Source organism: Balaenoptera physalus (assembly GCF_965194825.1).
Source record: "Balaenoptera physalus genome assembly, chromosome: 10".
Lineage (NCBI taxonomy): Eukaryota > Metazoa > Chordata > Mammalia > Artiodactyla > Balaenopteridae > Balaenoptera > Balaenoptera physalus.
The window spans coordinates 111,170,121-111,193,223 of record NC_138889.1 but is presented as its reverse complement, the minus strand read 5'-3'; the positions used below and the strand labels follow the sequence as shown (position 1 = coordinate 111,193,223).

Genomic DNA, 23,103 nt, shown 5'->3' with positions numbered 1-23,103 from the left:
GTCTCCACCCAGGAAATGCACAAATGCTTTACCTCTCCCCTATTCTCTTCTCGTCTGTGTGCTTAGAGCTTCTTTGTCCTGATGGGGACACTGAGGCAGAGAGGCATGTGACCTATTGGAAGTGCCACAGCCATCGGCCCTCCTCCACTGGAAGGACAGTGGGGGCACATGTGCATCCTGCTGGGCACAGCGTAGGGGTGGGGGACGCCTGTGCCCTGCCCCGGTGTTCCTGCCATGGCCTGCACTTCCCGATGGGGAGAGCGTGAGGGAATGAGTGACATTGTCTTAGGAAACCAGAGAGTGGGTCTCTGAACGTGCACGGTGTCAGGCTCTGGGGGCCATTTCCCACATCTCAGGGTGATGAATGGATGAGGCGATGGGTTGATGAAGACCCTTGGGAGGGGGACGTGGATACCGAGAAGGGGGGAGCACAGTGGGGACCCAGCACTTCGTCCATCTCTTGTTATGCGTTCATGGAGAAAACATGCATCATATGTGCAGAGATTCTGTTTGATGTAATTGGCATGTGTGGTCAGCTGTATAACGGCCCCCAAAGACGTCCGTGTCAAGTCCCCAGCACCTGTGCATGTCACCTTATATGGCAAGAAACGGAGGTCTTTGCAGATGGGGTTAAGAATGTCAAGATGGGGACATTATCTGGGATTATCTGTGGGGGGGGCGGGGCTAAATGTCATCACAGGTGTCCTTATAAGTGGGAGGCAGAGGGGGATTTGACCACAGACAAGGAGGAGACCACGTGATGACAGACAGAGGCTGGAGGGACGTGGCCACAGGCCCAGGGATGCCTGGAGTCCCCAGGAGCTGGAAGAGGCAGGAAGGACCCTCCTCTAGGACCCCTGGAGGGAGCCGTCCCAGCCGATGCCTTGGTTTTGGCCCGGTGACAACTGACAGTGAACTTCTGCCTCCAGAACTGTGAGAAATTTCGCTTCCTCTGTTTGAAGCCAGCCAGTGTGCTGTCACTGGTCACAGCAGCCCCAGGACACTCACGCAGGGTCAACAGGAGGTGATACGTTTTGCAGAAGCAACGGAAAGTGGGTGCTGGTCGGCAGGGGGAGGGCAGGCCGCTGCATTGAACAGAGACACCGGGTGGACCCCGCTGAGAAGGTGCGGGTGGACCAAAGACGTGGGGAAGGTTGGAGAGAGGGGTGAGGGGAGCAGTAGAAGAGAGACAGCTGGGCCGGGAGCGAAGCGGGTGCCACCACCTCCCAGGGCGAACCCTCTCCTCCGAGTCCCCGCTTAGCCCCCTCCGCTGTTTCACCTCAGACGTGTCACCATCTGTACTCCATTTCCTCACCTGTGGGGTGATCCCTGACCCCTAGGCATAGGGACACTACCTGCTCTCTCCTACCGTTTAGGGCGTGGGCCCCCGGGTGCCCAGAAGCCTCCTCCTGGCAGGTAGCTGGGGCCCTTCCGGTTTGGGGAGTACAGCAGTGTCACCATCCTGGACACACCTCGCTGTGCCCTCAAGGACGTCTTTCTATCTGGTCAGTCCCTAAAACCACTTGCTGGGTCAGATGCACTCCCGAGCCCTCCCCCTGGGGCTCACTCGCACTCTGGCCGATGGCACGGGGCCCCCGTTTCTGTCACAGGGAAAAAGCAGCTGCCTCCAACCTGGAGAAAGTCCCCCTCACCCCAGGTGGGTTCCCTGCAGGTTTCAACCTAAACAAGTCTAGATCCTGTTCTTATAAAACCAAGGTTGTTCAGCCATCAGCATCCTCGTGCAACCAGCGCAGAACCCCGTGTGTTCAGGACATCGGGAGCGGGTTTCTGTTCCTGAAACCAAGAGCTCCAACTGATAGACCAAGAAAGGATGGGTTTTCTCTGAGGGGCACTGGGGGCTCCCTGTCCCCACCCCGGGTCACGGTGTTGGCAGGCTGCGCTCGATCCACTACTTGAACCAAAAGGACTGAGCAGGCAGGAAACTGAACGATCTGGGAACCCGGCATGCTCCAAGTTCACTGCTCCCCCGCGAAAACGGGGGGCATGCCCCGCCCCCGGCGAGGCAGTGGGCGCCCAGGGCTGGCGGTGGATCCAGTTTCCCGGAGTAGCTGGGGTGGATGCCCAGCGATGTGCACCTCTCGGCCTTCGTGGAGATGATTCCCCAGGGGGCCTGAGTTCCATCTTTATCTCATTAGTTTCTGTGCTGGGAATCTGATGGACTCTTTAACCTTGCCAGCCGAGGTGCCCGCCAGCCCCGGCTAAAATTCGTCAGCGTCGCGTGCTGGATTAGAGTCGGGTCTTACAAAGAGTTTTCTGCCGAATTCTCCTCCACCGGGGACCTGGAAACACGGAGGAACACTTCCACACGCGAGCTGTTCTTGGGCGCTCCCCAGGGTGACCCTACGCGGCGGAGCGGGGGCCCCTGAGACGCCCACGTCACCGCCCTGCTCTCCTCCCAGTCAGGGCAGGTGACAGCAGAGCCACCAGGAAATGGCATGTTTGCTGTTTCCATGGGTAACTGCATGTGATCTAATTACTGGCCTGGCTTTGTTCCTCCAACCCCGGGAGAGCGTGGCTTACGAGGAAAGAATGCGTGAATGTGTCCGCACGGTACTGTCTGCCCGCTCCCGTGCCGGTGCCCGTGCCGACCTGCTTCTCCCCCCACCCCAGCATCTCCCCAGGCAGGGCCTGGGACGTGATGAGTCAGCCCCAGATCGGCGAGGTTTAGTGGCAACACCCCCAGCCTGCACGGCAAGCCGGGTCTGTCTCGCCGTCTCTCCACCGGTGGGGAGGGGGGGCTTAGGCGGTGTGGTGGTCCGAGTCGTGGCCCCCCAGAGACGCCACGTCCTGATCTCTGGCACATGTCTATGTCACATGGCCAAGGAGAATTAAGTTTGCACGTGAGACCTTGTCAGCATGTCAGCTGACCTTAAGATTGGAACATGATACTGGAACATCTGGGTGGGCCCCGTGTTGATTGCAGGGTCCTTAGTAGAGGGGGGAAGGAGGGTCAGAAGCAGAGGGAGGGGGGAGATATGACAGAAGAGCAGAGGATGGAGTGATGGAGGAAGGGGCCACGAGCCAAGGGGTACAGGCGGCCTCTAGAAAAGAAAAGGCGAGAAACAGATTCTCCCCCCAGGGCCTCCGGGAGGGGCCAGCCCTGCCACACCTTGATGTTAGCCCCGTGAGACCTGTGACCTCCAGCAGTGTAAGAATAAATCTGCGTTGTGGACGCCACCAAGTTTGTGTTAAGTTGTTCCAGAAGCGACAGAAACTAATACGAGTGTTTGTGAGCAGTGAGAACAAACCCTGGCACAGGCCGTTCTGATCCCTGTTTGCCGTGAGCACATTGCTGCCCAGGACAGGGAGAGAGGGCCCCACTCTACAGATGGGGAGACTGAGGCTGCGAGAGCTCCGGCCACTTGCCCAAGGCCAGGAAGACACTCAGGACCCCGGCTCCTCTCCCAGATGGTTGCCACTGCATCCCCTCCCTCACTCATCGGCCTCCTCGGGACCCCCGGTCATCCCGGAGGCTTGCGGGACAGGAGATGAGGTCTGGGCTCGTGTGCCCACTGGGAAAATCCACGGGGTCCCCCGGCTCTGAGGCTGTGCCGGGGCCACCCAGAAGGAGGGTAGGCGTTTGCTGCCGCAGAGGCCCCGGCCAGAGCCCACCTGCCTCCGGGAACGAAGGCGCTGGCCGGGAGCACGGTGCACAGGGCAGGGCCACGGAGGCCGGACTCACGCAGCACCTGGAGGAAGGCCACCTTGACCAGTGTGACATCAGGACGGCGCCCCGCCTGCTCCTCACTTGCCTTCTCAGTGCTGCTCCCCCAGGGAGCCGGCCACCCCTGGTCAGCGTGCTGGCTGTCCCGGGAGCCTCGGGAGACCGTGGGGCCCCGAGGGACCCATCCCGGCCCCGGCACCTGCGCAGAGCTTTGTGCAGACAGAGCGTGGAGCCGGCGTTCACCGCCTGAGCCCACGGCGTCCTCTCCGGGCAGCCTGTGCGGCCACATCACTCCCCAGGTCACTCCCTGAACGAGTGACCTGGGCTGCCCTGCAGGCGCCCGCACACTGGGCAGCTTAGACCAACACAGATTTGTCCTCCCCCAGTTCTGGAGGCCAGAAGTCTGAGATCAAGGTGTGGGCAGGGCCCTGCTCCTTCCTGCCTCTTCCAGCTTCTGGGGCCCCGGCTGTCCCTGGGCTTGTGGCCACGTTGCTCCGGTCTGTTCCTGGTCTTCACATCGCTTTCTCCTCTTCCCTCTCTGTCTCCCCTCTCATGAGGGCACCTCTCACTGGGTTCAGGGTCCCCCGGATTCAGAACGATCTCTCCTCCATCCTTACCTTAATTACTTCTGCAAAGACCCTGTTTCCTAATAGGTCACATTCCGAGTTCAGGGTGGACATGAATTTTGGGGGAACGCCGTCCAGCCACTGTACGTATGTCTTCCCTCGGGCACACGAGTGCCCCCAACGAGCGCCCAGGACTGACACCCGCCTGCCGCCACCCTCTGTGCACCCCCAGAGGCAGAACTCACACCCTGGGTGGGCCCTGGGGTCTTGGAAATGGATCACCCTGTGTGTTGGCACGTGGGCCGCCAGGAACCTGTCGGGCGCTGGGGTGGGTGGCAGGCAGTGGGCGAGGAAAGGTCTGGGCCAGGCCTGGGCTCTGACGGGGGACTCAGGTCACACACAGAAACCACCCGGTGCCCACTGTGCACGGAGACACCCGAGGCTCTGGGGAGGGCAGGGCCAGCAGGAAGGACAGCACCCTGCCCTCCCCACCCCAGGCCCCATCTTGGGGGGTCCTCCAGGGACGTGGGGAGAGGAAGGGAGGTCGTTTCAGACTGTTGTCGATCTGGTGGAGTGAAGGGAACAGGCCGACGGCATGGGGCAGGCGGCTGGAAGGGGCAGGGAGGCGTTTCAGGGGAGGTCACCTGAAGGGCGGACCTGCAGGGGGGACTGGGGGCCCGTCCTTCCCAACTCCCTCGCTGCTCCAGGGCTAAGGCTCTGGTCCTCACCCGGCTCGGGCACAGCGGCCCTTTGTGTTAGTTGTGGGGAGACAGGACGTGGGTCCCAGGCCCCCAAGTTCTGCGGGGCCTGGAGGAGCTGCCCCAGACAGCGCACGTCCCAAAGAGGATGCTGAGGGCCAGGGAGGAGATCTGTGGTCTCCCTCCGCCGGCCAAGGGGGCTCTGCAGCCCAGCACCTCCACTGGATGCCCAGCTCCGCCCCCTGGCAGCTGTATGACCTTGAGCTTTGGATCAGCCGGGATGCTTAGGGAGTCCGTGTTATGGTTGGCGGGAAATTAGTCTTGGCTAAGCCCAAGAAAACCACTTTTGTTTCGCTCTCAACTCTCTGAACTGAGTCCATGTGAGACGAGGGGCTGTCACCAGATCTTCCTTGGAAGATTGAAGGTTGTGCAGAACTTCAGGTCTGTGTCACCAGGGCTCCTGAGTCCTCACTGCCAGCAAGCAGCCAGCAAAGGAGTAGGGTCTGGAGGACTCTTTCCCAGCCCAGAACGTAACTTGAAGGCTACTGGACTTATCAGGAAGTCTTAGCATCCTGAAATCTGGGCATGGTCCATATGCTCTAATCTGTAATCAACCTCCCCACCCTCCCTCTCCAACCTCTAGATGTCCACTAGGAAGCTTTTATTATTTGCAAATAATAAAAACCCCACTAAGGGTGGCTGAGGCCACAATGGTGAGCCTGGAGGAAGGCATGTCCAGGGTTTGTCCCATGGGTCAGTGGCGTCTCTGTAAGCTTCTTGGCCTTGCCCTCATGGCCACAAGAAGGTGGCCACAGCTCCACATATCATGTCCTTAGAGCAAATCTTATGCAAGAATATAGGGGAATAAAGCACCAGGAAGCACTCCTCTGATCTCTCTCCCCCCAAGTAAAATATTTCCAAGAGGGCCCCCAGAGACTCACCCTCAGGTCTCATTGGCCAAAACCATGTCCAGTGACCACCCCTAATTGCAAGGGAGGCTGGGAAAGCAAGGATCTGACTCTTCCAGCCTTGGTAGTAGAAAGCAGGCCGGGGGAAGGAGCTGGGTGTGTGAGAGGCACAAGGCTCCGTGCCGTGCCTGGAAGTGGGTCCTCCTGGAAGTGGTGGCTTTTGAAGCGGGTTTTGAAAGATGAATAGGACTTCGGTATGTAGCGAGAGCAAGCCTACAGAGCGTGTTCCAGGCAGAAGTAAGAAAATGAGCACGAGAGCAGCACGCCTCTCAGCCAGGAAGCCCTTCTCATCTGGCAGGTGGCCCGTTCGTTGCAACAGGGAGTCGTGAGGCGTGCCCTTTCAGAACTACACATGCTACTTCAACGGCAAACCTTCACACAGAAGGTTTGGTTTCTGCACCATTTTAGGTGTCGGGCCTCTCTCTGCTTTTGGCTCTGCTCACCCCACTGTGTTCTTCCTTGCTTGCATTCGCTGTGGCACACCATTTCCGGTTGTATTTCGATGTGGAGCAGGATGTACCGGCAGAATCTTCTTGGGGTAACCCAAGGGGCTCTCTGGGGAGCTCAGATATTGACAGGAAGTCAGAGATGCCTTCTCCAGAATGTGCTACTGGAACCGGCACTCTGCCGCCCCGACAGGTCCTTCCCCACCTGGCCAGTGACCCCCAGCTGTTCAGCGTCATGCAGTCCTAGGTCATGGCACCAGCCCCAGATGGCACGGCTTGGCCTCCGGCTGTGTGTCCTCATGCAAATCACTCAACCTCTCTGTGCCTCAGTTGCCTCATCCAGAGAGTGGGAGTAACAACAGTACCTCCTTCATGGGGTCATCATGAGGATTCAATGAATTTAACACAGGAAGCACTTAGAACCGTGCCTAGTGACCAAAAGTGCTCAAAGACTGTGCATAGTAATTATAATGTCTACTATTATTACTTCTCCATTATAACCACTTAAGCCAGAATTCAGACCTCCTCCCACCTTGAGCCAACTAAGCACACAGAAACCCAGACACAGTAAGGCGGGAGGGTGTCTCTTTGTGTTTCAGAAAGGACTCCGTATGATCCTTCTGAACCTTTCTAGGGCACCTCACAGATGACCCCATTTCTAAAAAGTTTTTTTTTTCTTTTCAGAGGAAAAGCTCAGATATATCAAACCTGGCACCTGTGTGCGGTCATATAAGTGTTGCTTGCATAGGAGGATTAAGACTTTCTTAGCTTTTATTATATGTAGGTACATGTGGGTTATCTTGAGGCACTCATATACATGTATTATTTGTGTCAGTTCAAGTGTCTTCAGGACATTTAGAACATGTCTTTATAACCCACGGCCCACGGGCCCAATCCGGCCCACCGCTTGTTTTTGTAAATAAAGTTTTATTGGAACATAGCTCCACCCAGTCATTTACATAGTGTCATGGCTGCCTTTCAGCCACAACTAGCAGAATGAGTAGTTACAACAGGGACTCTATGTCCCAGAAAACCTGAAATATTTACTCTCTGGCCCTTCACAGAAAGAAGGGCGACCCCTGATCTAGAACGTTTGCCAAGCTCCTTTCACAGGGCTCCATCCACCTGGAAGTGTGTCTCCTTCACCCTTTGAGTGACTTTTAGAACTGCCCCTTCAGTGGAGGCAATCTCTCATCTAAGCCTCAGCACTTGGAACAAGAATAAAATGTTCCCGTGGAAGGAGGTTGGTGGTCTGGGGTGGACAGGAGCGGTGGCCGGGCTCTCCCCTCCAGCCGAGGCCTGGCCTGGGGTTCTCGCGACCTCTCACCTTAGAGGTCAGAGCCATCCTGGGCAGGTGAGCTTGGCAGGGGAACTGTGGGGTCAGGGTGAGCCCTCCATGCCCCTCACCCCACCCAGGTTCCACCTCCTCTCCAAAGCCAGGGTCCCCGAGTGACACCCCCGCTCAGTCTGATTCAGTGGCTTTATAGCTGTGGACAATGCCCACCACCCCCAGAGGGACTCGGGAACTGGCCTTGCCAGCTGAGCCCGGTGTCTGTCCGCCAGCCCACTCAGCGTGGTCTTTGGGGGCAAACTCGAGACCGACAGGTGGGGCGGCCCGGCCTGTCATTTTGATCACCAAAGGAAGAAAAGTCACAGCATCCCCTTCCTGTACTCCCAGCAAAATGCCAGGAACTTGTCCTGCTCCCCTAGTTTTGGTTTTTTTGTGTGTGTCTGTATTTTGCTTGTTTTCTTTAAAGAACGTTCAGTTCAGGGTCAAAGGCCACGGTGGATGAGTTGGCCCTGCCCCTGGCCGAGCCGCGTGGCCCTGGGCAAACCCTTCCCCCACCAGCTTCATGGACTCTCCTGAGAATGATCCCACCGCCTGGAGTGTGGGAAGGGTCTTGGGGGAGGTAGTGTGGGAAAGCGGCTTCAACAGGGCTGTGGGCACCGTGCTCCCCACCGAAGGCGGCGGAACAGGAGGGCAACCATCTCTTCCTGGTTTGCCTGGGACCAGCCTGGTTTTAAAACTGAAAGTCCCGTGTCTCAGGAAACCCCTCGGTCCCGGGTAGCCCAGGACATGGGTCACCCCATCTGCATCACAGACCGTACACGAGAGTCCCGGGCTTAGGTGTCATTTGTTGAGTCAGTGAGCATCATTTAAGCACCTACTAGAATGTTCTGACCCCAAGCCCAGAGTGGGTGGGGATCCTGTCCAGGGTCCCGTTGCCAGCCTTTGCCAGAGCCAGGACTAGAAAGTGGGCCGCCTAGAAGTGAGGCGGGCAGGACCAGGCCCCGACCTGGGGGCACTCACACGCTGCTGGGAGAATCAGACTGTAAACAAATAAATCACAATTTCAAATTCAGTAAGTGAAAAGAGAGAGATAAAGCAGAGGGCAGGGCAGAGCATCGGGAACATGGAGGGTGTGTCTGGGCAGTAGGGAAGGCCCCTCTGCAAAGTGACCTCGGGACGTGACCAGTGACGGGAGTCTGGCTCATGAGGACCTGGAACAGCGTTCCAAGGAGAGCGCAGGCACTGCAGTGGAGGCGAGGTTGACCAGATGGCCGCAGTGTGGCTGGAACAGGGAAAATGAGGAGGAGCCCTGGGCAGAGCACGCAGGGCCTTAGCCACAGTGGGGAATTTGGACTTTTACCCGATTCTGATGAGCAGCCGTTGGAGTATTTTTTAAGTGAGAAAGATATGATCTGATTTAAGGTTTTTATAATAAAGAGTGAATTCAGGGGAGACTTGTCAGGAAGCTTTTGTGGTCCTCACGTGAAAAGATGATGGGGCCTTGGGATACGGGGAGTTCAGGACAGGTGTGCACATGCCGGCTCTGTCTTGGTGCTCCTGCGGATGACACGTACCGACAGGTTGGGAGGGAACAGGGGCTTCAGGAAGACTCCTCGGGTTGGGACCGGCACCTGGGCACTCTGCGTCCCGCTTGCATGGGTACCAAGGCTCTTTTCCTCTGGCCCTGGAACCTGGAGCATCTTTTCCCCGGTTGCTGGGGGGCCCCGTCCTGCAAGGCTGAGCTCCCTGCTTTTCCGGTGACACGGGAAGGCACGTTGCTCATGACGGCAGCACGCAGCGTCTACACAGGCAGAGCCCTGGGGGCTCCTGCCACTTTGAAAGCACAGGGAGGTGCCTGGGCATCCCTCCCTCACGGGCCCCCCGCCTCCTGGCTTTCTGACTCACAGGAGGGTCCTGCTCTAAATAAGCACACGTGAAGGATGTCCAGGCACACCTCCCTTTACTGCACTTTGCTTCATTGTGTATTTTTTACAAATTGAAGGTTTGTGGCAACTCTGTGTCCAGCAAGTCTGTTGGCGCCATTTTTCCAACATCTGCTCACTTGGTGTCTCTGCGTCACATTTTGGTAATTCTCACAACATTTCAAACGTTTTCATTGTTATTATATTTGCTACGGTGATCTGTGATCAATGATCTTTCATGTTACTGTTGCAAAAAGACTACATCTGACTAAAGGTTCAGATGATGGTTAACATTTCTTAGCCATAAAGTATTTTTTTTGTTTTCTATTTTTTTATTTTTATTTTTTTGGCTGTGTGGGGTCTTCGTTGCTGCACGTGGGCTTTCTCTAGTGGCAGCGAGCGGGGGCTACTCTTCGCTGCAGTGTGTGGGCTTCTCATTGCGGTGGCTTCTCTTGTTATGGAGCACAGGCTCTAGGCACGCGGGCTCAGTAGTTGTGGCGCACGGGCTTAGTTGCTCCGCGGCACGTGGGATCTTCCCAGACCAGGGATCAAATCCGTGTCCCCTGCATTGGCAGGCGGATTCTCAACCACTGCGCCACCAGGGAAGCCCAGCCATAAAGTGTTTTTTAATTAACGTATGTACATTATTTTTGCAGACATAATGCTTTTACACACTTAATAGACTGCAGTGTAGTGTAAACATCACTTTTATATGCACTGGGAAACCAGAAAACTCGTGTGACTCGCTCTGTTTCCATATTCCCTTCATTTCCGTGATCTGGAACTGAACCCCCAATATCTGCAAGGTCTGCCTGTACCTTTGTAAGGAAGGAGGGCTTGGGGATGCTCTGCTGACGTCACCAGGAGATTCTTTTACGTAGGGAGCATGTACAAATATTTCAGTTTACGTTTAACGTTTTCAGAATGAACGCATAAGGTACATTCTCACTAGCTGATTAAGTCTGCCACCCTCTGCTGTATGTCACACCCTGTGCTGTGGACTTTCTTTTTTTTTTTTTATTGGAGTATAGTTGATTTACAATGTTGTGTTAGTTTCAGGCGTACAGCAAAGTGATACAGCCATATATATATATATATAGTCTTTTTCAAATTCTTTTCCATTATAGGTTATTACAAGATATTGAATGTAGTTGCCTGTGCTATACAGTAGGTCCTTGTTGGTTATCTATTTTATATATAGTAGTGTGTATCTGTTAGTCCCAAACTCCTAATTTCTTTTTTATTTACCCCATTTCTTATCCCATTGTGATGTTTCAAGGCTGCGGTTGACATCCATATTTTGACATCCAAGGTCACAGAGCTGGTTTGGTGAAACCGGGACCCCCCCCACCCGGGTCTTTCAGCTTCCTAAGTGGCTGGTTTCCCTTTTCGATCACATTTCCATTCATCTCCTCGGGGAGCGATGATCACCTCCTGTCATTATTCTGAAGGCATTTAAGCTGTGTCTTTGTCTTCTCCATTCTTGGCAGGTAACACAGCCTGATTGTGCTTAGGGAATGCTTTGGGGTGATTTATTACAAAGTCATGAGACAATTTAATTTGAATCAAGTTCTTTGCACATTATTGCTTCTATTGGGAAAAACTTGTAATTGTTTATCATGTTAGTGATGAAGAGGGAGATGCCGTGATCATGGCAGGCGGGGCGTGTTCAGAATCGCCTGTTGGAGAAACGGCTCCCGTAAGAGCGCGTCTCCGCGGATTGGGTGGGTGGGCTCCGTGGGGACAGCCCGTCATCCTCACCCGTGAGATAGAGATGATGCCGCTTCACAGGCAAGGTCCCCAGGAGCCAGGAGCCGTGTCACTGGTGAATGAATCGGCCACATTTGTCATCTCCCGCGCGTGACACAGAGCAGCCTCGCACAGCCCGCCTCCCTGAGCACCAAGGTGGCATGGGCTTCCCATCCCCTGGGAGTTAGGGCTGCCTCCTGCTCGTAAGGGGTGGGGAGGGCGAGAGGGCAACGCCAAGTGTTCCCCTGACCGGGATGCAGGAAGCAGGATTCAGGGAGCAGCATGTGTGGCTGCGAGCTGAGAGGTGCCCCACCCGTAGTGAGTGTTGGCGGCGAGTGACAGGTGACTCGGGGAACCCCTCCCGCTCGCTCATGACCCACCAGCCCTTCCCAAGGACCGGGCCTGGCCCTGCCATCTGTGGGGCGGCCCTCTGTGCCACTCCGCAACCAGCACCGCCGCCGTGGTGAGCTGGGCCGCCTGCCCGCGCCTGGCATCTCTGCCCAGCTGGGACACCTGTTGAGGCCCCTGGCATCCCCCTTGGAAGAGCCGACGGGCTCTCTGTGTAGCCTCATCCTGATGGGCAGAGCCCGGAAATTTCTAGGACAGCCGCTGCCATTCCCGGTCCCTATAGGCCCCTCTTTCGAACAGTGTCCCAGTTCCCACCTCCATCGGGCTCTGTCACCGAAATGCGTTTCCACGGGGAGTGATGCAGACGCGGCTTCTCTGGGGCTCCGTTTCCCTGCCCTGGAGAAGGCGAGGTCCCCCCCACAAGTGCTCTGGGAGGAGCTTTCAGAGGTGATACACGTGCCGGCCTCTCCTCCAGGATCTTCCCCAGGTGTCCCCAGGCTGCCCACGTGGCCTCCGCTGCTCTAGAAAGACCCCCCTGGGGCCCTGCACCCTGAGTTCCGGCCGCCCCAGCCCAGATCTCATCAGCTGTGTTCATCACGCCCACAGCCCACATTCAACATACCTTCTCACCACACACACAATCGTTCTGAAATGATTTTGGTAATTCTGCCTTTGGACCCATTTGCCTGTGAGTAGCTCAGTGCAGGAAGACCCCCAGCGGCTTCTGTGATTTCTTTGCCTTGAGCCACATACCCACGAAGTGTCTCCAAGTGAGAAAATCTGACTTGCAGGTAGTTTTCACATGTAAGGGTGCGTGATGGTTACAAAATTTAGCCAGTAATGAAGTTGACCCCATGTTCAATTTCAGAGACACTTAATTAAACACAGGCTAATTTCCATGTTGTTTGCTGTTTGGGTTTTGGAGCCAGTGGATTTTCTTTTCCAGCTTGCAAACATGTTTGTGGGGTCCCCAAAGCTTTGAGGCAGCTGGGGGCTGGGTTGTAGGGCCCAGTTGCTGAAAGAGCCCTGCTGCCTGGGCCTGGCAGTCCACACCGCCCCTTCTGCAAGGCTGAAGGGGATCAGCGCTGCTGACCAAGGCACCGCGTCCAGCGTGTGTGCCCCTCCTGCACCCGCGTTTGTGCCTCATCTGACATCCTCTCCTGCTACGGGGCTGGGCCGGCCTGATGACCTGCAGCATCTCTGGCCAGCATCTCGTTCTGCTGCCTGGGAAGAGCGGTTACACCAGCAACAGCAGACCTCCCTGTGTGAATTGTTGAGCAGGAAACACGGCTGTGGGACGGAGTTTCTGCCACATGCTTAAGTCAGCCTTGGGTCATCCCAGCGGGATTCAGGCCTGGCCGGGAAAAGGCTAGTGGGGAAAGTAGTAGATCAGCTGCTTTCTATCGTTTTGGCCTTCCGGGTGATACCAGGGGGAAGCATGGGCTGTCCTGGGCCTGCCTGAAGCTGCATTCCAGCCTCTTGCCACCCCTGGGCCTTGCTCTTGGTGTGCAGGTGGCCCACACCCACAGCCTGGTGTGATCGGCCCCTCCTGCCTCCCAGGTGGGCCTCAGAACCTTTATTCCTGTGGTTCCACCTCTGTCTGGAATGTTCTCTCCCTCTTTCCCTCTCCAGCCTCTCAACCCACTCACTCCTATTCATGCATTGGTCCTCCTCCTACAGGAAGCCCTCCAGCCCCCTTCTAGTTCACACAGCACTGTATCCTACACATTTGTGTGATGGTTGGATTCATATTTATCTTCCCACCTGCCAGGTGTATGAGTTTCCTGGTGCTACTGTAACAAATGACCACAGAGTGAGTGGCTGCAAACAGCAGAAATGTATCCTCCCCCAGTTCTGGAGCCAGAAGTCTGAGATCAAGGTGTCGGCAGGGCAGCGCTCCCTCCAAAGGCTCCGGGGGAGGATCTTCCCTTCCATCTTCCAGCTTCTGGTGCTTGCCAGCGATCTCGTTGCTTCTCGGCTTGTGGCGGCACCCCTCCTGTCTCTGCCTGTCTTCACTCGCACGGCCTTCTCTCCCCTGAGCCTCTGTCTCAAATCTCCCTCTCTTTTCTCTTCTAAGGACCAAGTCATTGGTTTTAGGGCCCTCACTAAATCCAGGACGATCTCTTCTTGAGCACCTTAACTAATCACATCTGCAAAGACTTCATTCCCAAATAAGGTCACATTCACAGATATGGGGGGCTGGACTTGAACATAATTTCGGGATCCACATTCAACCCACTACCCCTGACGTGTCCACAAGGGCCAGACTGGGTCTGGTTTGTTCCCTCCAAAAATGCCCAATGTCCATTCCATCACCTGACACTTCAGCTGAAGTAAGGTATTCAGTAAGGAAGGGCTGCGTTAATTTATGAATTAACGTGGTAGCTTAACCATTGGCCCCAGTTGCTTCTAAACTTTAGTCCTAGGCCAAAACCCAATCCCAGTGGAGCAGGGAAGAAATGGAGCTGTTTGACTTGTCAGGGTCACATCCCAGCTGGGATCCTGAGAGCCCGGCTGAGGCCATCTGGTCTACCCCAACAGTCCTTGTGTTCAAAATTAAAATGCCTGCAATGAGCCTTCCCACGTGAGACAGGGCAGACAGAGCCACCCCAGGGCCCCACCTGCTCTTGTATCTCGGCTGCCCGGGCCCGGCTTCCTGTGGCTTCAGGTTTACAGCTCCTCCAGGATCAGATACCACTGCCAAGGGAGCTTGTTCAGTGACTGACAAATCCTAAATGCCAATTGTCATCGCTGGGACCTGCTACCTTCTGGACCCAAGCAAAGTGCAGCCTTCTCTGTAGGCCCATCATGGGGCCACAGTTAAGGCCACTTGAGGCCTGGCCACCTGCGGTCTTGCCAGGCAAGCACCAGGAGTGTCTTCAGGCCTGCCAGTGGGGCAGGGACTCTGAGGCCCTCTCTGCAGCCAACCGATTTCCCACCATACGCCTGCCTCGCTCCATGTCTATTCAGCACACTCTTTCCTGCCGTGTGCATGGGGCTATTAGGGAGTGAAAAGATGGAAACCTTGCACGGTCTCTACCGTGTGGCTCCCAGGAGACTTACAACACGGGGTTGTGTCTCCCAGTGTTGATGTGGTTCTATATGGACACCTCCTGATTCCACGGCAGCCCAGCCCCCAGGTAGACGGGCATCTATGGACATCTCTTACATTCCCCAAGGCAGCCAAAAGCCTGTACTCCGTCTTTGCATGAACTCGATAAAGGTGCCTGCCCCTTCCTCGAGGCCCTTTACTTCCAGCTGAGCCAAAATCACCGCAATTAACATATGGGTCTATGATGGCCATGATATAATGGTATTCTCCGTAGTTGTACTGTGCACAACCTGAGCAACTGTACTTGGCGGGGCTGAATGCCCACCCCCTTTACCTTCCACAGCTCCTGTTAGAAGAAACTGCCAAAGGAGGGTACATTTGGGGTACATTAAAGTGCTCTCCTGCCCTGTTCAGAAAACACATTTGAAGAGAGCACAACGGGATTACATTTTTTTTTCATTAACACACACAGTTAGAACCTTACCAGGAGTAGACGTTATGCCATGTAGGGAGATTCAGAGAGAAAGGGGCATGATGTTTGCTCCCAAGGAGGCCACAGGTGATGGCTTTGAAGGTGCGAAGGGCCCCATCAGAGGCTGGGGCAAGGCTGGAGGGAACCCCCGTGGAGAGATTATGTGATGGCCCCTTGTCAGGAGGGCTTGGGTGGACGTGGCCGGCAAAGGGAACGTGGAACAGAGGCAGTGAGGTACTAGGAGGACGTGGGTAAATTATAAGGCCAAGTTGAGGGCATTTCAGGGGAGTGAAACTGAGCAAATGGAGGAGACTCGGCCGTGAGGCTGGGCTGTGATTGGGGTCCAAGGCAGGGGGAAGATGCAAAGCAGGGTGGGTGTGATCACTTTTGGGTTGGGCTGTCTGCGACCCTAGGCCCCGTCCCCAGGGACCAGGTGGTGGTGACTTCTGTGTGCACAGCAGGGGGTGCAGCATGGGGGCCGTGCAGGTGCCGAGGTCCTGCCCCAGTGAAGTCAGATCTCGTGCGTTGGGGCTGCATCTGGAGGGCAGATCTGCTCGGGCGGGACCAGGGTTGGCCTGGGGCAGAGGTTCAGGCGGCCTCTGGTTCTCGGGGCTTTGGCGCATCTCTGGCGGCAGCACACAGAAGCCCCGTCTTCCGGATGCCGCGGCTGCCATCCTGAGACGGTTTTTAGGTTCATAAAGCAGCCAAAAGAGCCCCTTGGGAGATTCTCACCTGGGGAAGGACCCGCCCTGAGGTCTGGACTGTGGGATTTCCCATTCTGATCCCATGCGGGTGGTCGGGCCATTCGGACAAAACTAGACGTTTGCTCCTGTTTTAAGGGAATGACTCTTGGGTTGGAGTTTCCCATCGCTTTTCAAGGACTGCTACCCAGATTGTAGGTTTCTAACAGCCCGGAACTGCCTTTCCCATCCTGGGCGGAGCCAGCTGCATGCAGTAGGCCCTCCACAATGCGGAGCTGCCCTGCCCTCTGGGGACCGTCCCGGAGACCTCTTCACTCGAAACCCTGCGGTCTTCCTTCGGCCACTGCCACCGCCACCCCTGTTTTGCACGCCTGCGTTCATGCCCATTTTGCTCCATTTCACGTGGCCCCGTGCTGGGTAACCCCAGGAAGAGGTCACTGTCTCCTGGGGGGTTCGGCACACGGGGATGCCGACGAGGGCACCTTCCCCTGTTGTGAGGGCAGAGGCACTGCCCTCGCTTGCTCCTCAGAGCCCCTGCGAGGCAGGAATTACTGCTCCCACACTGCAGGTAGGGAAACTGAGGCTCCGAGAAGCTAAGCTGGTGAATGCCCAGGTTGGGATTCAAACCCAGGTCTGTCTGTGAATGAAGGTGAGATGGGGTCATGATGGGCAGGGGACCGGGGGCTGTTTAGATACTGAACTAATGCAGGAGAGGGGAGTTCAAGCTGCCTTTCTTCAGATCAGAGACTAAGGAGTCAGGCGTTTTCTCAGTGAGCAGGATGATGTAGCCACACGGCACAGGGACAAGACAGGCAGCCATGAGCAAGTCAGGAAGTTCTTCAACAAGTCAGGAACCACTGAGAGGCTTAAGAGGGGACTCAGGAGAGGGGCTCTGCCATTAGCCTGGGAGGGGTCCTTACAGGAGGAGGAGGGGGTCGGCACATGCAAACGATGACCCCGCTCGGGACGGTTGCTGTTCTTAACACGTGCTGCGTACCTGGGCTCCGATGGATTGCTTTGCTAACTCCTGCTGAGGTCCTCAAGGCGTGCCTTGCTATTATTCCCATTCTGCAGAGCGGGACCCTGAGGCTCTGAAGGTCAGAGTGACCTCGGGGCCAGAGCAAAGCCGGGATCTCAGCTGAGCTCTGCGTGACGCTAATGCCTTCCCTCACCCACCACGGTCAGTAGGGAGGGAGTCAACCAGTGGCCGGCCAGCCACACTGCCCCTAACAGGTTCCCCGGCCTGGGGGACAGCTGGAGGGTCCAGCTGAAGGTGTCGGACTTGCCTGCCAGGCGGGCGGAGCCGGCCCACGGTGAGGCCACGAGAGGGGAGAGCGGGACAGGGTCACCTTGGAGCTGGGCAGAGCCAGGCGTCGGGGGCCACATGTGTCCCCACGGGGGCAGGCATCATCTTTCCAGAGTTTCAAGGGGCCCCTCCTGCAGGGGGACGTGCAGGAGCAAAAGGCGTGGCTTCAGCAGCCGGGCCCTTGGAGGCCTCTCGCTGGAGAAGCAGGAGGAGCAGGTGGCGGGTTTGCACCTGCCCGGCCAGGGCGCCCTCAGGCTTGAGAAGTTCAGAGGTGGGGAGAAGGGGTGGTGGGGAGACAGTTGTGTCTGCATTCTGGTCGGGGAAGGCATGGGATGGAAAGGTGGACAGGCCTGGTGGAGGGTCCGCTCACCCCAGAGCCCCGCCCACCCAGCCCCTCCCCTTCCGCTCCTGTGGTTCCCGGGTCCTGGCTCCCCGCCAGCTGGTTCCCGATGGCGGCAGTTAAAGCAATGGCTCCCTGGGGCTCTTTGGTTCCACCGCAAACCGTGGGTATCGCCTCATCTGACCTCACTGGAATCTCAGGAGGCCCGTGGCTTGTTCTCACCACGCTGTGATGTGAGGGGAAACAGGTTCAGAGAGCTCGGTCACCGACTGAAGGCCCGGCCAGCATGTGACCTGCCCACGGACTCCCAGGCCTAGACCCCTGGCCAGGCTTCAGCCCTCGGCTGCTGGGCCATGGGGGCTGAGCTCCAGACCTGGGGCTCCCTGTACTTGGCAGGCTGAGTGAGTGCCCAGGGACTGAACCCCGGCCCAGGTTCGGAGACTACCCTGGACCGGTCATCCTGGATTGCGTGGTCTGCCTGTTGTCAAGGTGTGTGTCCCTCCGTGCTTTCCTGGAAGGCAGGGTCACGCCCACGAGTTCCTTTGTGCGGCACCTCATGCAGGGGTGGAGGGCTCAGCAGTGGCCCGGGACACCTGTGTGTCCTCCGGCTGCGGCCCCCACCTCTCGGAAGCTGCCCCGCCTCGTCCGTGCTGTGCGACGTTCTCAGCTGCTGCGCATCGCGCTGTCCAAGCTCCCCAGCCCTCCTCCTCCCGGGCCACCCTACCTGGGTTGCGGTGCTGCTCCCAGTTGGCTGCAAGCGGGAGCCACGTGCTTCCTGCAGGTGGCGAATCCAGGGCTGGGCAAAGCTGACCTTCAGTCGTCTGGGACTTCGAGCCCGTCCCACCGTTCGCCGTCTGCATCCCCAGGCCTCCCCCTCCAGGACAGAGGCCTGCGGAATTCTTGGGGGCCCGCCCGCCGGGGCCCTTCCTCCTCACCCTGCCCTCCCACGCCAGCCCCTTAGGACCCTGGAGAAAGCGTCTCCGGGCTGCCTCCTGCCCCTCCCCCTTCCCCCTCCCCCGCAGCGGCGCTCCCCGCCCCCTCCGACTTACTTCCGGGGCAGCAGGGAATCCTGGAGGGATGCAGCCCCCGGAAGGTGGGCGGGGTGCCGGGAAGTCCACCTCGGTCCTGCACCCGGTGCCGCGGGCGGTTGATCACGTGGCGACGCGCCCATACTCTGGATGGTGGGCGGCTTTGGCCACCGAAGCAAAGTTGGAGCTTTGGGTTTTCTTTCCTTTAAAAAAAAAAAAAAAAAAAATTCTGTGCCAAGAGGCAGCTGGTGTGGCTTTAGACTGTCTCTCCAAGGGGGGAGCCTGCAGCCCCCTTTCTCCCCGTCCCCACGGCACGCCACCCTCCAAAGGAGGCCGGGCTGTCAGTGGCTTCCGTGTCACTGGAGTGACCTGCCCCCGCCCGCCGGCCGCCCCCTCCGCCGGCCTGCGGTTTCTCCGTGCGGGATGACGCCCGGCCGCCGCCGCCGCCGCCGGTGGCATTGTGGGCTCCGCGGAAGACCGAGGGGGGCCCGCGTTCCCCCGGAGCAGAGGGAGGGGTCGCCGCGTCTGCAGGGAGCACAAAGAATGTGATGTTTTTTTAAAGCCCTTCGAGAAGAAGAAAAAAAAAAAAAAAAAAAAAAAGCCTGCTGCCTCCTGTCTGCTCCGGCTGATTTCCGTGCGCTGCCCTGAATGCTGCCTCCGGCCCGGGCTCCGTAACGCGCGGCCTCCAACGTGCCCGCGGGCCACTTACTTTCTCTGCTTTCCGGTGCCCAGAGCCAGCCCGCGCTGCCATCACCACGTATGACTCCTGCCTCCTGCTCGCTCCCGCTCTGCCTCTGCCCGGCCCCCCCCTCCGAGCCCGCCTATCCCGTTAGCCTGCCCCCCAGCTGCCTTCGCTCCTCCTGCACCCGGCTCGGTTGCCTCCATGCTGCCTGGATCCGGCGAGCTGGGGTGATTAATTGGCTGTGATGATGAACGTCCCCGGTGGAGGTTCGGCCACGGTGATGGTGACGGGCTACAGTAATGGGCGCTATCCCCGGAATTCTCTCTACAGTGACTGCATCATCGAGGAGAAGACCGTGGTCCTGCAGAAGAAAGACAATGAGGGCTTCGGATTTGTGCTCCGCGGGGCGAAAGGTAAGAGCGCGGCTCCCAGCCTGGATACATCCACATGTGTGTGTGTGTGTGTGTGTGTGTGTCTGTGTGCACGCCTGTAGAAAAAATGTTCCCCAGCTCAAAAAGAAGCCCTTTTCCTGGGGGTACTCGGTTGCTAGACAACCATGTTCTTTAACATTCTGCCTGTTAAAACATCGGGGCTTCCTTTAGGAATATTTTTAATTTTCTGTACACAATATTGCTCTCTCTCTCTCTCTCCCCCCGTCCCTCCCTCCCTCCCTCCCCCCATTCTTTTTTCTCTTTTTTTTTTTTTTTAAATTCATGGGTTTCATCTATGTTTCATGGTTTAGTTCAGCCTGATTGTGGCTGGCTTCGGAGATCCTGGTCTGAGACGCCCAGAATTAGCCGGTCCCGAGTTTCGGGCACCGCAAAACTGCCCCGTTCTGGGAGTGGGCTCCAGCTCCGAGTGCGGCAGGCGTCCGGGTGCCCGCCTCTAAGGTGACTTTGCAAGATGGTCCCCTCCGCCGTGGCCCAGCCGGCAGCATACATGTCACGTGGCCTGCAGTGAGGGCTCCAGGAACATGTTCCACGGCAGTGCACCCACCGCCAGCCCTGAACTTGGGGTCTTCCCTTCCAGAATAAAACAAAATGGCATCACCTCCCCGTGAGAGGAGACATCTGTGCCCGGCGTGTGTGGGGAAACCATGTGCAAGTTTGATCTCGGAGCCTCCGTGCCACGCTGGGGGTCCCGCACCTGTGCTGGCCCGGGAGGCCTCCTTCCCCGGTGGCAGCCCCACCTGCTCAAGGCTCCGGCTGCCCTGACAGCAGCTCGTCCAGAGGGAGGGAGAAGAGATACATCTGTCCCCGTGTGTGTCCATGACTGTCTGTGTGATGTCTCCCCTCCCCCGACCGAGGCCGTCTTCCTCTTCCCACCTGCCACCCCCGGCCTCACATGACCACCCAGGAAAGTCCACCTCTTCCCCTAGAGTTTCCCTCTGCAGCTCTGGGGCCCAGAAGCCGACGCTGGCTCTGCTGAGGAGGGGGTGCCCAGCCCTCCCGTGGACGCTGGCCGCAGAGTGGCCACAGAGGGCCGGGCTCCCAAAAGAGAGAATTCATAAGCGGATTCCAAATCTGCAGCCACCCACTGGGTCAGCGTTCTGTTCCGTCCACGCTCCGAGTTGAATTCCCTTGGTTGCGAGTCTACGTAGATGTAAATTTGGCAAGCGGTTCAGTGTGGTGTTTCTGTAGCTCCATGTGGTTATGGGGGGAACTTTTCCATTTATAGAACTGAAAATGTTTAGTCACTGATGCTTTTAAAGAAAATGACAGGCGTGTACATACAGACATGGACAGGGGAGCACGTTATCCTGTGTTTTCAGCGCAGAGGCCCAGAGAGATGTTGGTGGCACCAAAATGCAGTTGGCTCCGTCGCTTGAGTTGGTGTTGACCCGTGACCAGGAGTGTCAGCCCCTTCCCAGGGGAGAGCTGGCCTGGGCCACCCACTTCCCACGGAGACACAAGGGCCTGCTTTCTCCCAGGGTCCCGTGGGAGGCCTGGGCTACCAACTTGGAAACATCTCCCAGGCTTGTAACGAGGTATACCTTGTCTTCCCAGCGGATACGCCCATCGAAGAGTTCACGCCAACGCCAGCGTTCCCAGCCCTGCAGTACCTGGAGTCCGTGGATGAAGGCGGGGTGGCATGGCAAGCCGGACTGAGGACTGGGGACTTCCTGATTGAGGTAGGGACAACGGTGTTCATATCTTTCTGCTTGGGGAGAGTGCCGACTCTCGTGGGGTTGGGGTCTGTGGTCTGGCAGCATGGTCATTGGGCCAGATCTGGGGGCACGCATGGAGGCTGCCGTGGGCCGGGGTTGCTTGGTTTTTTCCACCCGCGGTGGATGCCATTTTCTGAGGACTGTGCGTTGGGATTGTCTTTGAGACTTCGGCTTTATCTCTTTGGAGGCTTGAAATGTATGTAACTTGGCCGTTGGTCTCGAAGTAGGAGGTAGACGGAAGAGAAAGATGGTTGCCGTGATGTCGGGGACACGCGTGGATCTGTGGTTGTGACTGTATGAATAGACCCAAGAGGAGCCATGGCCCATTCTTGTGTCACGAGGGCAGGCTGGAAACCGCTGTACTATGGCTCTTGCTCACATGAGGTCTGTAGCGTTGGTGGCTGAGAGTCTTGATTTTTAAGTCGAAGTAACTGACCGGTTGGATGGCTGACGGCCTTCTAACACCAAGGAGCCTGGGCAAGGTGGGTGGCTGGAGTTGACGGTACAAAAAGGAAACTTTTAAACTCAGATGCTGGGAAAACTAGCCTTTGCTAGTAGGCGAAAGGAGGGAGGGTCCTCTTCATGTAAAAAATCTCACTAGACGTGCGTGCCCGGCTGCTTCAAGCCTCACCTGGAGTTGCCATGTTGGTGTGTCTGAGGTACCAAGCTGCCGGCACACTTGAGCTCCCTGCCTTTTGGTGTTACTTTCAAAAGAATGTGTTACTCTTTGGAAATATCAAGAATAAAAGACTATGTTATACCTTGAAAAAATTACTTTTAAGAGGCTTGGTAAGCTCAGATGGTCCCCGTTGGGAGTTCATGTTTCTTGCAAGGGCGTTCCTTGGGGCTAACCCTCAGCCCCGTCTCATCTGCTCTGGAAATCCACCTGTAGGTGGAAAGAATGGGTGCATGGTGTCCAGCCGGGCACTCGGTGCCTCCGCCGTGGGGCCAGCCAGACACTTGTTCGTTCTGGAAAGGAGACGATCCAGGCCATGGCGAGATGGCCACTTGAAGCCGTTTCTCTCCATGATGCCTAACCTTCCACGGGTGCTTTTTTGAGCTGCAGTTTTGCTCATGATCTCCTTGGTGTTTCTGAAGACTATTAGAGTGATGGAAATCCGGAAGGAGAGATACTATTGGAGGAGAGAGAGCCAGGTAAAACAGAGAGGGTGCTTTACCTTATACCAGGCATCGTGCGTCGGTCTCACTTTATGTGCTGAAAGATGTATTTAAATTACTACTGACCAATCAGAGCCTGGCTCAGATGAAGAATCGCCCCCCTTTGGATTCTTCTCCACTGAAACTGTGGGATGCGTACCCAGCATGGTGGAGACTGAAACCCACTGTGGTTTCGTGAGTTAACTCGATTTGTAACCTCATGAAAATGCAGAGAGACTGGGTTGAATCATCCTCTGTAGGTTGCAGTTGTGATGTAAGTCCCCTTCCCGTGTGTGTGTGTGCGTGTGCGTGTGCGTGTGTGTGTGTGTGTGTGTGTGTGTATGAGAGAGAGAGACAGAGACGGAGAGAGAGACTCCAGTAGGTTGCCATAGCTGTTGCTGGTTCTCGGTTTTAAATAATAAATGAGGGCTGCAGATGCAGGAGCATCCCTGGTTGTTAGGCTCATCAGATTGTTTCCTTGATAAACTAGTCAAAAAAAGAAGCGTGGGACGGCCGCAGAGCGT

General features: G+C 56.8%; 1 protein-coding gene across 1 annotated transcript in view; it reads left to right on the top strand.

Annotated features, from left to right (window-relative positions):
* The window catches only part of SHANK2 (SH3 and multiple ankyrin repeat domains 2), a 559,042-nt gene that overhangs the window by 382,217 nt on the left and 153,722 nt on the right, over positions 1-23,103 (top strand). Inside the window, exons 16-17 of the mRNA XM_082476803.1 lie at positions 19,585-19,667; positions 21,261-21,385. Of these exons, the coding sequence (XP_082332929.1) occupies positions 19,585-19,667; positions 21,261-21,385 (208 nt within the window). The remainder of the gene's footprint in view (positions 1-19,584; positions 19,668-21,260; positions 21,386-23,103) is intronic.